General features: G+C 35.8%; 1 protein-coding gene across 1 annotated transcript; it reads left to right on the forward strand.

Annotated features, from left to right (window-relative positions):
• The first annotated feature begins 2,202 nt into the window (after window positions 1–2,202).
• Window positions 2,203–4,176, forward strand: LOC105794738 (3-ketoacyl-CoA synthase 6). The gene has a single exon (XM_012624041.2). It carries the CDS (start codon window positions 2,280–2,282, stop codon window positions 3,768–3,770), a length of 1,491 nt encoding a protein of 496 aa, XP_012479495.1. The 5' UTR covers window positions 2,203–2,279; the 3' UTR covers window positions 3,771–4,176.
• The last annotated feature ends 12,184 nt before the right edge of the window (window positions 4,177–16,360 follow it).

Genomic DNA, 16,360 nt, shown 5'->3' on the forward strand with positions numbered 1-16,360 from the left:
AAAGTCATACAAATCACATTAAAAACCTTACGCAGAGGCTAACCTTGAAACGTACATCAAACACGACCCTAAATTTTACGAAAAATGGGCCCACACAACCCACTTGATTTAGCTCGTATGGCGTCAACAGTGGTTTTTTTTATTTTGCACCGTTTAGTAATTTTTGGGATTATCATTACACACCTAGTTTTTTTGATGCCAACGCAACAAAAGCAATACCAACACCTAAAAATGACATTCAGAATGAACTATTTAGCAAATGTCGTACTAAATTCGACCAATAAATCAGTGGTAACGCTAAACATTCAAATTGATTATTTTTTAACACTAAGATTCGACCTTAACAAGGCACTGATCACTTACCCCAATGGAAGAGGAATTTCCTAACGCTTCCAATTTTTCGGAAGATTAGCCACTTCCAATTCTTTACCTAAATCACATATTTCCAGCCATTCAAACTATTATCACCCAAAATAAGAATTCATATCCAAGCATGTGAAAAATAACTCCTTTACAGAATACGAGTCTTAAATCAAAATCCTTACCACCCACGACCAGCAATCAATACTAAAAAAGACGTTGGCGAAAAGTAACTCAACAACAAAATAGACAAAAAGTGAAGAAATGGCAAGAGGACAGAACAATATACGACAGTAACACAGCGGCAAAAGGCGTCTTCAAAGAGAATGAAAAAGAGATTGGTTATGGAAAAGATGTGGAACATAACAAAAAGAAAAGAAAACCAACAAAGGAAAGAGTGGCAGAAACTTACTGAAAGCCCAAAAGAAGCAAAACATGAGGTGAAGAAGTGGACAAAGAGGGACAGTAGAAAGTGGAGAGATTTTAGGAATATTTTTGGGAAATTAAAAAAAAATTTAGAAAATCTACCCATAGTGGATTTTTCCAAGAATTCGATTTCAACACCACTTCTATCTCCTTGGCGCCATAGGCAAAGGAAATTGCAAAAATATTTTTGCTTTGCACACACAAAGATTCAAACACAAGACCTCCAGGTAAGATAAAACTTATCACTAAACCAACAAATTCATTCTTATCAACAATTGAGCAAAAATAATATATAAGTTAGATGTTCAAGAATAGTGGTTGGAAAAAATAACAAAAATTCAAGGGAAATGATTTGAACAGATGACCTTAGCACTTAAACAGAACACTTAACTAGTGAACCAAATTAATTTACTAGACATGATTTAACAATTAAAAAAATAAGAATTTTAGGACATTACATGTTGGGAATTAATTTGTAATAATTTAATAATTGTGATTACTCATTTTTATTTTTGTAATTGTGTTACACTTAAAAAATATTAAAATGTAAATAACTAAACATAATCTACACATCATATGAGTCGCAAGCTATTTAAACAAATAGTAATCAGAAGGGAGAGGACTTAAAAAGTTGATACCCACGGCTTACTTTGACTTGTTTTTCACAGTGGGGACATTAATATCCCCCAAATTTGGTGAGATGAATTTGTTGAAGTCAAAATAACATATATTTAGGTTGCATGATGCTTTTTTTTTCCTTCTAAAACTAATCATTTATTTACATCACATGTGTTTATAAATTTCCTAATGGATGATTGCGAAATTAGTGCCACTTGGAACATAACAGACAAGTACAAAATCTTAAAACCCTGTTTACTTTTTCCTTTTCATAAACTGGTTAATTCTATTTTACAACTTCATTAAAATGAATTATATATTTTATTAGATTGTAAACTGAAATTCAAATAAACCTTCAAAAATTAAGGTTGAATTTTAAAAATGAGAAGTGTATAAGTTGTTGGAAATAAAGAACTTTTTTATATAAAAATCTTAAAAGATATGATTATTATTATTGAGTAAAAAGGAAAATTAAAGACTAATTAAATAATGTAGACCTAAAACAATGAAGGGTGAGAGATGGAGTGTGAAGGAAGAAGAAACAGAGGGGATGAGAAGGTTGGTTATAATTAATGAAAAAGAAAAACCAAGTACGCACAAAATTAAAGGAGACGGATAGAGCAAAAGAGAGGTTATTGGTGAAAGCAAGTATTTAGTTAGAACACGGATATAAAGGGAGTTAGGAAAATTTAATTGAGGGAGTTAAGTGAGCGTTGAGTGATGCCACTGCTTCATTTATTCCTCTCATCTGCCCACTGACCCTCTCCCTCTTTGCTTCTTCCTTTTTGCCTTTAAATCCTCCCTCTCCTCTGCTCCATTTATGTACCCACACCTCTTTTTCTTATCTTCTTAATTAATTCTTTATCTCTTGCAATATGCCTCCAGCCTCGCCCGATTTCTCCAGCTCTGTCAAGCTTAAGTATGTTAAGCTTGGCTACCAATACGTTGTGGATCATTTTCTTACTCTCTTGTTGGTTCCTGTCATGGTTGGTATCCTTATTGAAGTTGTTCGTTTAGGCCCTGAAGAGATTGTTAACCTATGGAATTCCCTCCATTTTGATCTTATTCAGATATTGTGCTCTTCTTTCTTCATCATTTTTATTGCCACTGTTTACTTCATGTCCAAGCCACGATGCATCTACCTTGTGGATTATGCATGCTACAAGCCTCCTGTGACTTGCAGGGTTCCTTTTGCTACTTTCATGGAGCACTCCAGGTTGATTTTGAGCAACAATCCTAAGAGCGTGGAGTTCCAGATGAGGATTCTGGAACGGTCTGGGCTGGGTGAAGAGACTTGTTTGCCTCCTGCTATTCATTACATCCCTCCAAAGCCAACCATGGAGGCCGCTAGAGGCGAGGCTGAGGTTGTTATTTTCTCAGCTATGGATTCGTTGTTCAAGAAAACGGGGCTGAAACCTAAAGACATAGATATTCTTATTGTCAACTGCAGTCTCTTCTCCCCTACGCCATCTTTGTCTGCTATGGTGATCAACAAATACAAGCTGAGGAGTAACATTAAGAGCTTTAATCTTTCGGGAATGGGGTGCAGTGCGGGGCTTATCTCCATTGATTTAGCTCGGGATCTTCTCCAAGTACACCCGAATTCTAATGCAGTTGTTGTCAGCACAGAGATCATCACTCCCAACTACTACCAGGGGAATGAAAGAGCTATGCTCCTTCCCAACTGTCTCTTCCGCATGGGTGGCGCAGCAATCCTGTTGTCGAACCGCCGCTCAGAGAGGCGGAGAGCCAAGTACCGACTTGTCCACGTTGTTCGAACCCACAAAGGGGCTGATGACAGGGCCTACCGATGCGTGTTTGAAGAAGAAGACAAAGAAGGCAAAGTTGGGATATCATTATCGAAAGATCTCATGGCTATAGCTGGAGAGGCTTTAAAATCCAACATTACCACAATAGGGCCTTTGGTGCTTCCAGGGTCGGAACAACTCCTATTTCTTCTCACTCTGATCGGGCGTAAAGTCTTCAACCCCAAGTGGAAGCCTTATATCCCAGACTTCAAGCTGGCGTTTGAGCACTTCTGCATCCATGCTGGAGGGCGAGCAGTGATAGATGAACTGCAAAAGAACCTGCAGCTGTCAGCAGAACACGTAGAGGCATCCAGGATGACATTGCACAGATTCGGAAACACCTCCTCCTCATCCTTGTGGTACGAGATGAGCTACCTTGAGGCAAAAGGGAGGATGAAAAAGGGAGATAGGATTTGGCAGATTGCTTTTGGGAGTGGATTCAAGTGTAACAGTGCGGTATGGAAGTGCAATCGAACCATCAAAAAACCAACAGATGGGCCTTGGGAGGATTGCATCCATAGGTATCCCGTTCATATCCCTGAAGTTGTCAAGCTCTAGACAGCTTCTTCATTCATGGCCTTCCTTCTTTGCCTTTAGTACTTTGCTAAAATCATCATCATCATCATCATCATCTACTTCTTATCCTACTCCATCTCTGCCTTTATATTTCTCCTCTGTATTTTTCTTAGCTCCTACTCATTTGTCTCTCCTCTTCCTTTTCCATTTTCTCTTTTCAAGTCATGAATTCACATAGATACCAAATATGATCACATTTATGTGTTGACTAAATGTATCCCTTGCAAGGGAATGAAAAAACAGTGTGGAAACAGGTTGGATTAGCTCCTTGAAATAAACCTGGAATATTTAACAGAAAATGCTATATATGTGCTTGATTGTACAAAGAAAAAAAAAAGAAAGTTATAGCTAAATTTGTCCATCATAATAATAGTCTTTTTTTCCCTCATCTTTTTAATCCTTTTGGTGCTGTCCCTGTAGGGTCCCCTTATTAATGCCGGTTACCGTCTTTGTAGGTTTCAGCCGGTCCACTGATCGGCTGTTTGATTTACTAGTCATTAAAAGGTCTTCGAGTAGGCGTGATCAACTCAAATTGGGTTCAATTAGTATAAGATTTCCAAGTTTGATGGAGTTTCGATTTTTAAAACTCAAAGTTTTATTAATTCAAACCAAGTTTTATTTTTCTCACTCAAGAAATAAAGGAGTAAATGCCAGCCAAAAACACCTACATACTCTGCCAAATATCGGACGTTGTTCACTATTAATAAAAAGTAGCTTCAACACTTGGACCAAGTTGTCATTGTTGATAAGATTTTACTTCAATAACACATCTACCCCAAATAAACTAATCTCAGATCATAAACAGAAAAGGATATATGATTAGAAAAAAGAATTAATTTGGTTCTCATACCTACTAAATTTCAAATTCAAACTTAAATTTGCTTCTTTTATCATTAATTATATATATCAAAAACATAACTAATAATTGTTGAGTGTAGTGGTATAGTTTATTGCATTCTCAAGTAGAGAACCCAGATTCAAATCTTAGAGAAAACATTGTTGAAAGAGACAATTACAAACATAAAAAACCTTGAAATCATATTCGAGTTCAATGAACAATTTATTTTGTATTTGTTTATATTTGTTTATCATAATTTGTGTATAATTAGTGTAATGCCTAAATTTTGCCTGGGCACAAATAATAAAAGGGCCCCAAATAAAGACACAGTCCAATTACAACAAAATAGGCCCAAACCAAAATAAAACACAGGCCCAATTTGTGATGGCCCAAAATCGTCAGAAACCCTAGGGTTTCTAATCTTCAACAGCGCCGCAACTCCAATCTCCCACGTAGGCCGAATCTCCATGGATCTTCACTTGCGCATCAAGGAAAAACAAAAATGGAAAGCGAATCAAAGATTTGTAAATCAAATAAAGAAACAAATTTGTTTCTTCTTTAGATTTATTTCATTCGGCTATAAAATAGCCATTGTAACACTGTAACAGGGAGGGGCATTCGAAATCAATAAAAAAAACCCACTTTCACATCAGAAGAAAGTTAGTTCGACATTGGAAGAGCAGAAATCAGTCCAAGGTTGTCATTTATGTTATTTTCATTAATCTACAGTTGTTATTATTATTATTGTATATTTTTGTTTATATACGAATAATATAAAAGGAAAAACGGAAAGAAATCACCTTCCTTAGAACACTGAGGCGGCGCTGAAGCGGTTGAGAGAGAGCCACCCTCGAGGATTGGTGGCCGGAAACCGAAGGGTTTTCGTGATTTCCTCGCATATTCTGTTGGATTTTGGGAATTTTTGAGCCCCGATCTGCGCTTGGAAAGGTCAGAAGGACCGGCCGATGACCAGACCCCTGGCCAGACGGGCTGGGAAGGGAGAGCTTTTGAAAGTATTTTTTTGTTTTTTTTAGAAAAGGGTTTCAAATGAATTTGTTTTGAGATTTGGAGGTATTTATAAGGTGCCAAAACGGTATCGTTTTGGAGAGCCCCCAGATGACCAAAACGGCATCGTTTCGGGGAGGCCGACCCGAATCTGACCCAACCCGGCCTAGGATCCGCGTGTTTTTTAGCGGAGGGGTAAATTGCACTTTTAGCCCCTCCGCCTTTTTACATTTTTACAATTAAGTTTTTTTTATTTTTTAATTTTTACCCTTTTATTGATTTCAATTTCAATTTGACCCGATTTTGAACGGCGCCGTTTTAGAGGAGAAGGAAAAATTTCCCTTCCAGCCCCTCTATGTAATTCGCGTGTTCAAATTAGTCGTTTGGGTTTTATTTATTTGTGGATTTACCCCAAAATTTTTCAATTGCTGTTCAATTTAGTTTTTTTTTATTTTCCTAATTAATTTTAATAATGTAATTGTTATTTTTTTTATTTTTCAAAATATATATGTTTTATTTTTTATGCACATTTATATTTTAGACTTTTTTTCATATTTATATGCATACACATATATTTTTTTAATTTTGACAATGTTGACATTATTTAATAATTTTAATATATTTTATGTTTCCATAAATACATTATAAATTTTATAAATTAAAGTTTTACGTGTAAATTCATATGCATGCCTCTAATTCTTCATAATTTCATTTATATATATATATATATATATATTTGCTCATTTATTTGATATTTTATATGTCATTAGTTATTTTTGCTTTTATATTAATTTAGTTTGTTTAAGCTTCATGTTGTTACATCATTGTTATAATTATTGTTGTATTTGTTATTGTGACATTTATACATGCATTCAACCTAATATTGCACCATTTTTTTTACTCGATTTTTTTTTAAAATACAAACTTCTCAAAATTGAGATAATGCTTGTATTTAGGATTTTCAAGGAAATTGAGCCCTAACGTATTGGGTTCCGATTTTCTTCATTAAATATAACAATCGAGCATTTCTCTTTAATCAAAAAATAAGAACTCATTATTGGGAATTCAACACGTTGTGTCCTAACGTATTGGATGTGACGCATTGATTTCTCGAAATGAAGATTTTTTCTAAAAAATAATAAAGGAAATATTCCGAGTTTGGGAATTTGGAGGAATTGTGTCCTAACGTATTGGGCTGCGATTTCTTAAATCTTGAATAAATGGATATTTTTTTAATTTTTTTATTACATGAGTATTCTGGCCCAATTCATTTTTGAGGAAATTAGAATGTTGTGCCCTAACGCATTGGGTGTGACATTTTCTTTCTCTGAAATGATAAGGGTGCCCTAACGCATTGGGTGTGACATTTTCTTTCTCTGAAATGATAAGGGTCTTAATGCGTAACGTTTTTAAGTTTTTGCTAATGATTATATTTTAAAATTTTCGACATTAAGACATTAATTAATTAACTAGGTATCAATTTTTTGGGCGTTATGAGGATGCTAATCCTTCCTCATACGTAACCGACTCCCGGACCCGGTTTTCTAAAATTCGTAGACCAAAATCGTTTTTAGGTGACCCAATCACACCTTAATAAAAGATTGGTGGCGACTCCCAATTTTTTTTTTTAAAGTCGACAACTAAATTTTTTGTTGTTTTTCAAAAATAAAAAATGGTTTCGACAATTAGTTTATTGTTCAATTATGCTATAACTAATAATAGTATTTTTATTTATGTATGTATGTTATAATCATTATTTTATATCTAAAAAGAAATTAAAATTTGATTTTTTTGTTATTTTTTTATTGTTGACCAACTAGTTTTTAATTGATTGATAATATATTTATATATTAATTTTGTGAATAAATTCGTTTAATTTAAGTAAATAATATGAAAACAAATAATTTTAAATACAACCTCGTTTGAGGTTTTAATAAAACATCCTAATTTAAGCTGAATTCAAAAAATATTTATCCCAATCGAATAATTCGTATACATTTGACTCATTACAGCTATAAGAGAGAATCTAATTGTAACTAAACTTCATCAATAGAAGGGAATCATTGGCGTCAAAACAAAAGCATGAAACATAAGGAAAGAAGAAAAGGAAACTAATGTGAGCATAAAACGCAGATAAAATTCACTCATTACAGGCTTCAAAGTTTCTAACGAAGACTTTGTAAGAGTTAATGATGAAATTATCTAAGTTTTCAATATTTGTGATGTAATAACTTACTACAAATGTCGGGTGAAGATGTCTATTTGATGTGCACTCCCTTTAATTTGTTGGCTACGTTTATCGTGAAGGGTTAAATTCAAGTCAATTTACTGTTTTTGGTGCCATAAAAGTTAATAAATGTAGTGAGACAGAAAATTTACATTCTTAATTATTGTCTTAGGCATCTAACTAGTAATTAGATTGATGGTTGTCGAGTCCACCAATATAAACCTACGCCTAATTTGCAATTTAAGCAGTATAGGGAGTAAGGTCGATCCCTCAGAGACTGGGCTCACGTAAAATTGTTGCTCTTTCTCGACCAGATTTGTGTCTGGGCAATTGTCGTGCCCAAGAAATTTGGGGAGGATAAAAATTGAAAACCTGAAATAAACAGAAAAAAATGCGTAAAACGTAAAAGCTGAAAATAAATAATAAAAATAGTTAAATAAATCTAAAGAAATATTAATTAAACTTAGCTCAGCTTCAGGCACGGGTTTTTCCTCGTCTTTGAACCGATCCTCGAAATTAGATGAACTCTTCTTTTCCAATAAGCTAGTTATAGCTACCAATGACGCCTCGGACACCAACTCTTCCTTATGTAAATTAGTTATGGAACGTCCTATAACTAGCCCTTACCGATCGAACAACCAACGAAACGTTTGTGATTTAGAACTCTGGCAGCTTTGCGTTCTAGAAGAGCCTAGCTCGAACCAATGTCCTCAATTTCGTGGGACATTTAAATCTGGTTACTATTTCCCTTGACGGAACCAAACAACAACCCCCACTTGGCACGCCAACGTGTTCACAGAAAACCGATTAGACAATCGATCCTTTCGAAATTTCAACTGTACGTCTAACCACACTAAATCAAACAACATATTTTTTGACTTAGTGTTTATTTGACTTTGTGAGTTGACAAAATCATACTCTTAATCTGGAGAAATAATAAGTACTAGAATTTAGGAGTTAAATTGCTCGGGTTCATAACTTACGGGTCTTGACGAGGCTAACTTCGACCTAAAGCTGAAAATGGATTTAGTTGACTAAGGTTTGGGGCATGTTGGTATTGGGCATAGTTGGAGAAGGTTGAATAAATGAAAAAGAAATGGAAGTAAGTGGGTGAGGGTGACACAAGGATTAGGTGCCAAAGCTGGAAACTAATAGATAGAAAAAATATAAGGCATCAATGTCAGCAACTAAATTTGCAAAAAGGAAAGAAAAAGATTGAATTCAAGAGATATAAGTTTGATTAAAAACTTGATGATTAAATGAACAAAGTAGCCCCCTATTTATACTAGTGGCTTTGCCGAATTAAGAGCCACTAGCCATAGAAATTCAAGGAAATAAAATATTCCATGATACAAAAATCCCTACATAATCTCCCACTAAGTCAACATAAAATTTCAGCTAATTACATCTTGGAAAAATTCTGATTTGGCCCGCCTTCTTTGCTCCTTTCTTCAATCTAGCCCAATTGTTTCATTTTTCTTCTATTTACCCCAAAATTGCATCCTTGCACAAAATTCAATATAAACATGGAAAAATCAGTGGTGCAGTCTCATAATTTAACCAATTTAATTACATAAAATATGTAATTTTAGCATTTAATCAAATCCCCCTACTTAGTTCATGCTAGTCCTCGAGCATTTTGTATGTATCTGCAAAAGGGAAAATTTCCCCCATAATAGGATTTGACCCCCATGGTTTGCACAATTCAACAATTTAGTCCTTACAATTAACATAGCCTAAGAAATAAGAAGGACCTACCCCATATTTTATTATTTTTGTACTTAGGACATTTTCGAATTTTTTGACGCGAGTCATGATGACAATCCAAACACCATGTTCCGGTTACTCGATTCGGATGTCTCTAAGTGGGTTATTTCGCTGTACTCGTGATAGCTTGTTAGGGGAGTGAGTGCAAAGAAATTGGACAGCCACACGAACATTTTTACGCGAGATGTGATGACAACCTAAGCAGCATATTCCGGTTACTCGGTCCAGTGTACAACCTCAATTTTCACTCTTAACATTCATATCAGAGGAGTATTATTATTATTCTTTTTTTTTTTTGCTTTAAGTCAAGGATATTGAAAATTTTATACATAAAGATCTAAATAGCTAAGTATGTCAAACCATAAGTGGACCATCCCAATTTATCAACGAAATTATTTACCTTCCACGAAAAACATGCAAAAAGCGGCAACGGATAAGCAAATTAGAATCAATTTATGTTCCCCTCCCCCTACTTATTTTACATTGTCCCAATGTAATTTAAAGAATAAAAAGTAAAGATAAGTAGGAAAAAGAGAGAAAAAGAAACTCCCCATGTATTTCAACGTCGTGGAGGATGGCCTCGTAGGTGTGTCCATGGTGTTAAATGGTGGGTCCTTGGTTGAAATTGAAGGAATTTTGTGGGCTGACATGGGGGCCTAAATTTTGTCTTGGAAGGTCTACCTGCAAAATAAAATAAAATAGAAGGAAGAAGAAAAATAAAATAAAATAAAATAAAATGTGCAATTTTTATTTCTCAAATTTATAGCTTAGCTAATGCTATGCTTAAATATTCAAGAAATAAATTATTAAAAACCAAGATTATGGGATTTAGTAAAATAGTCATGATAAATGCACCAGGTAAGTTCCCAGGAAAGAGAGGTGAATCACAATGAACATTCTTAAGTACCAAGTCTTTCCTTAGACAGAACCGATCCTTGACATGCATTTTCACTTTCCGTTTTACCTTCCAAAAAATTTTATTTGCATAAAGGAAAATTTTGGGTTGCCTCCCAATAAAGCTTGTTTAACGTCGTTAGCTCGACGACTTGTTATTCAAATTCTTTATCCTTTTGTGATAGACTGCAAAGCGGTTGCGCGATCTTCGAGAAGTCTTTCATAAATTGTCTATAAAATCCTACATGGCCAAGAAACGAACGAACTTTCCTCACAGATTGGGGTAAGGTAATGAGTCAAGAATATCTGTTTTTGCTTTATCGACCTCAATTTCTTTCGAGGAAACTATATGACCCAAAATTAATCCTTTGTCAACCATGAAGTGGCATTTTTCATAATTTAAAACAAGATTAAATTCTAGGCATCTTTGTAATATCTTAGCAAGATTATCAAGACATTCGTTAAAAGAGTTATCGTACACCGTGAAGTCATCCATGAAGTCTTCAATAATTTTCTCGACATAATCGGAGAATATGCTCACCATGCATAGCTGGAAAATGTCTGGAGCATTACAGAGTCCAAACAACATTCGTCTATACGTGAACATTCCAAAGGGACATGTGAAAGTTGTTTTGTCTTGATCTTCAAGAGCCACCGGAATTTGGAAAAATCATGAGTACCCATCGAGACAACAATAATGGGTCTTACCAACTAATCGCTCGAGCATTTGATTGATGAAGGGAAGTGGAAAATGGTCTTTCCGGGTAGCTGCATTAAATTTCCTGTAATCGATGCAAACCCTCCATCCATTTTGGACTCGGATAGGGACTAGCTCTCCTAACGAGTTTTTCACCACTGTCACGCCAGTTTTCTTGGGCACGAAATGAACCGGGCTAACCCAATCACTGTCAGAAATCGGGTATATCATTCCAGCATCTAACAGTTTCTGGATCTCATTCTTTACAACCTCCATCATGGGTGGATTAAGGCGTCTTTGAGCATTTCTCTTTGGTTTCATGTTATCTTCAATGGAAAATCTGTGCATACAAGTGGATGGACTTAGCCCTTTTATGTCAGCTGTTGTCCAACCAATAGCTTCCTTATAACCTCTCAGAACTCGAACTAGACTTTCCTCCTCGTCTTTGGTTAGTTTGTTTGACACTATCACCGGTAAGATATCTTTCTCTTCTAAAAAGACGTACTTAAGGTGGTCCGGCAATGCTTTAAGCTCCAAGGTTGGTGGCTGCAAAACCGAAGGCAACATTTTAGTTTAGGAAGGTAATAGTTCAAATTGGTTACCTTAATTCGTCAACGATGGTTGCATCTCCAAGTGCTTGACAATTTCTCGCAATGGATCTTCTATAATTGATAATTCCTCGAGATAATTTAAAACATCCATGTTAATACTTCTGTAAAGGACAGTTTCCAACTCATCAAAGTCATGATATTCAGAATAAGATTGAGTTAAACAGTCTATAATATCGATACTAGAAATATTTGACAGTGAGTTAGGATGACTCATAGCTTCGTAGACATTGAATTTCACGATTTCGCCCTCAAACTCCATTGTCAGTGTTCCGCTCCGAACTTTAATTTTTGCGCTTGCGGTACTTAGGAACGGCCTTCCAAGCAAAATGTCAAATGAATTAGTTGAGTTATCATCCTCTATATTAATAATGTAGAAATCTACAGGGAAAACTAATTTGTTAACTTTAACAAGGACGTCTTCAAGATAGATGACTGACCTGTCCGCCAATTGGATTATTACTCTTGTCTTTTCCAAAGGACCCACGTTAATCAACTTATAAATGGAATACGGCATAACATTAATGGAAGCCCCTAAATCACACATGGCTTTCTTAATGCCTACACTCCCTATCTCACAGGAAATAGCAAACATACGTTGGTCCTTATATTTGGGAGGAACTTTCTTTTGCAGTACTGCAGAGACATTTTCTCCTATATTTACTCTTTCGTTACCTATTAACCTCCTCTTGCTAGTACACAATTCCTTGAGGAATTTTACATAACGAAGGATTTTTTGATAGCTTCAAGCAAAGGGATATTTACCTCTACCTTCCTGAATGTTTCGAGGATTTTTTTTCCTCCTTCTCTTTCTTATCTTTTGCGAGCCTCCCTAGAAAAGGAGGTGGCATCACGACTGGTTTCTAAATTTCTAATTCTAATCTGACTTTTAAATCAGAGATTTGTTTTTCTCATTTCTTGTCTTGCCCATGAATTTTATCTAGAACTGTTTCCAGAACCTTTGCGCTACGAAGAGTTGTTGCACTTACATTCTGCCTAGGATTCGGCTCTATCTGGGAAGGTAATTCACCTTGAGATTCCAAACGATTAACTGGCATCGAGATTTTACTAACTTGATTAGTTAACTCTTGTATTGATGCACCTGTCCTCTGTTGATATTTTACAGCATCGATGGCAAGTCTTTCCACAACAGCTTCTAGAGATGTACTCGGCTTGGGTTGTTGTTGTGGTGGTTGCAAAGGCCTCGGTTGGTATGATGGATTATATTGGGGATTAGTTTTGTAATTCAAATTGGGATAATCCTTCCACTCGGGATTGTAGGTGTTGGAGAAAGGATCATAGCGTCTTTGCGAAGGTCCTGGAAAACCTTCGATAGCATCAATATGTGCCATTGAGTTATCATTAAGGATTGGGTACAAATCCGTCAGATGTTCAGACATAGTACAATTTCCACACAGTTGGGTCAAATTCTTCTTTTCTGTAAGCATAGATTGAACAATATTAGTAAGATTATCCAATTTATCTTCTAAGGATGAAATGTTTACCCCATTAACCCTTCTTGTCGGTTCTGAATTCGACCGATACTGTTGAGAATTTACCGCCGTGGTGGATATCAAATCTTTTGCCCTTTGAGGAGTCATATTGACAAGCGCCCCTCCACTAGCAGCGTCAATCATCTTCATTTCCATAAGGAGCAAACCCTCGTAGAAATATTGAAGAAGTGATTGTTCGGTCAAACCGTGTTAAGGACAACTTGCACACAATTTTTTATACCGCTCCCAATAGTCATAGAGCGATTCACTCTCCAATTGGTGGATTCCTACTATGTCTCTCCTAAGTTTAGCTGCTCGCGATGCTGGGAAAAATCTGTCAAGAAATACATGAGATAAGTCATCCCACGTTGTAATAGAACCGGGGGTAAATAAAATAACCATTCTCTTGTTGTATCAACTAAAGAAAAAAGAAAGGCCCGAAGTTTAATTTCATCTTCGGTTACTCCCTAAGGTTTCATGCTTGAGCAGACCATGTGGAATTCTCTCAAGTGAGTGTGTGGATTTTCGTTCTTCAAGCCTCGAAAAGTGGGTAAAAGGTGAACCAAGCCTGATTTCAACTCGAACAGGGTTTCTCCGGTTGGATAGTTGATGCACAACGATGTTTGCTCGTTAGGAACAACGGCTAGTTGACAAATGGTTCAGTTTGCCATTCTTTCTGGTTCACTGAGATCGTCTTTTGCTTCTTTCGTTTCAGGAAGTGGTTCGGTCTCAAGTTCAACCACTTCGACTTGTTTCCCAACTCGAATTGCCTCTGCACGAATTGCTTGGCTCAACTTTTCGATGTCAGATTCTAGGATCCCTTGTCTTAGTTCAACTTCTACTTTACTTGCATGTTTAAGAGCTTCTGTCTCTTTTCGTCGTGTTCGTGCCAATTTCTCGATCTCTGGGTCGTATTCGAGATCTCCAGATGTAGATCTGGTCATGAAGACGATTAAAACAATTGTAAGTGTTGCCAGTCCCCGGCAACGGTGCCAAAACTGATGGTTGTCGAGTCCACCAATATAGGGAGTAGGTTTGATCCCTCAGAGACTGGGCTCACGTAAAATTGTTACTCTTTCTCAACCGGATTCGTGTTTGGGCAGTTGTCGTGCCCAAGAAATTTGGGGGGAGGATAAAAATTGAAAACCTGAAATAAACAGAAAAAATGCGTAAAACGTAAAAGCTGAAAACAAATAATAAAATAGTTAAACAAATCTGAAGAAAGATTAATTAAACTTAGCTCAGCTTCAAGCACGGGTTTTTCCTCGCCTTTGAACCGATCCTCGAAATTAGATGAACTTCTCTTTTCCAATAAGCTAGTTATAGCTACCAAGGACGCCCCGGACACCAACTCTTTCTTATGTAAATTAGTTATGGAATGTCCTATAACTAACCCTTACCGATCGAACAACCAACGAAACATTCGTGATTTAGAACTCCGGCAGCTTTGCATTCTAGAAGAGCCTAGCTCGAACCATTGTCCTCAACCGTGTGGGACATTTAAATCCGGTTACTATTTCCCTTGACGGGACCAAACAACAATCCCCACTTGGCACGCCAACGTGTTCACAGAAAACTGATTAGACAATCGATCCTTCTGGAATTCCAACTATACGTCTAACCACAGTAAATCAAACGACGTCTTTTTTTGACTTAGTGTTGATTTGACTTTGTGAGTTGACAAAATCATACTCTTAATCCAGAGAAATAATAAGTACTAGAATTTAGGAGTTAAATTGCTCGAGTTCATAACCCATGGGTCTTGACGAGGCTAACTCTGACCTAAAGTTGAAAATAAATTTAGTTGACTAAGATTTGGGGTATGTTGGTATTAGGCATAGTTGGAGAAGGTTGAATAAATGAAAAAGAAATGGAAGTAAGTGGGTGAGGGTGACACAAAGATTAGGTGCCAAAGCTGGAAACTAATAGATGGAAAAAATATAAGGCATCAATGTTAGCAACTAAATTTGCAAAAAGGAAAGAAAAAGATTGAATTCAAGAGATATAAGTTTGATTAAAAACTTGATGATTAAATGAACAAAGTAGCCCCCTATTTATACTAGTGGCTTTGCCAAATTAAGAGCCACTAGCCATAGAAAATCAAGGAAATAAAATATTCCCTGATACAAAAATCCCTACATAATCTCCCACTAAGTCAACATAAAATTTCAACTAATTACATCTTGGAAAAATTCTGCTTTGGCCCGCCTTCTTTTCTCCTTTATTCACTCTAGCCCAATTATTTTCTTTTTCTTCTATTTAGCCCCAAATTGCATCCCTGCACAAAATTCAATATAAATATGGAAAAATCAGTGGTGCACTCTCATAAATTAACCAATTTAATTACATAAAATATGTAATTTTAGCATTTAATCATAGATTTTGGTGTAATTACGTATTGATGTCATGTTTAGAGGTAATCATTATAACTAACGAGTCTCATTGTATTGAGCGTAATTGAAACATTTAAATTATGCTCTTCAATTCTTATAGGGGGATGAGTGTAACACTCCTCACCTAGTTCGGAGGCTCGATTAGACAACAAACGATACATTGATCGTTGGAGTGACAACTATTGGTCTATCTTTCACGCATTTCACATAAAACAACATTCCATGCATTCATGATTGATTACAAGCAAAATAAGGTTTTATATGGGTTAAAAACATCATTTGGATGCACATTTATGAAAACAAGAACTTAGTTATCGATATCAAGGTCATGGGTATTAATACTTGGTCCAATACACCAGGGGTTGTACCAATACCTCACCTGGAGTACTAATACTTAAGGTCGTATATCGATACTTGTTTCACTTATTTCAAAATTTTAGCTTCTGTTTGCAAAGGTATCGAAACCAAGGTTTTAAATACTCATACTTAGGCTAAATTTTATCGATACTAGGACTTGAGATATCGATATTCAAGTTTAAAAATGTAAAAATTAGGGCAATTTAACACAACTTTACATGCACCAAAAGGTACCAAAACATACTAAACATGAAGTCAAAGCATTATTAGCATATTTGACATTTCAATACGCA

This window comes from Gossypium raimondii, chromosome 3 (genome assembly GCF_025698545.1).
Source record: "Gossypium raimondii isolate GPD5lz chromosome 3, ASM2569854v1, whole genome shotgun sequence".
Classification (NCBI taxonomy): domain Eukaryota; kingdom Viridiplantae; phylum Streptophyta; class Magnoliopsida; order Malvales; family Malvaceae; genus Gossypium; species Gossypium raimondii.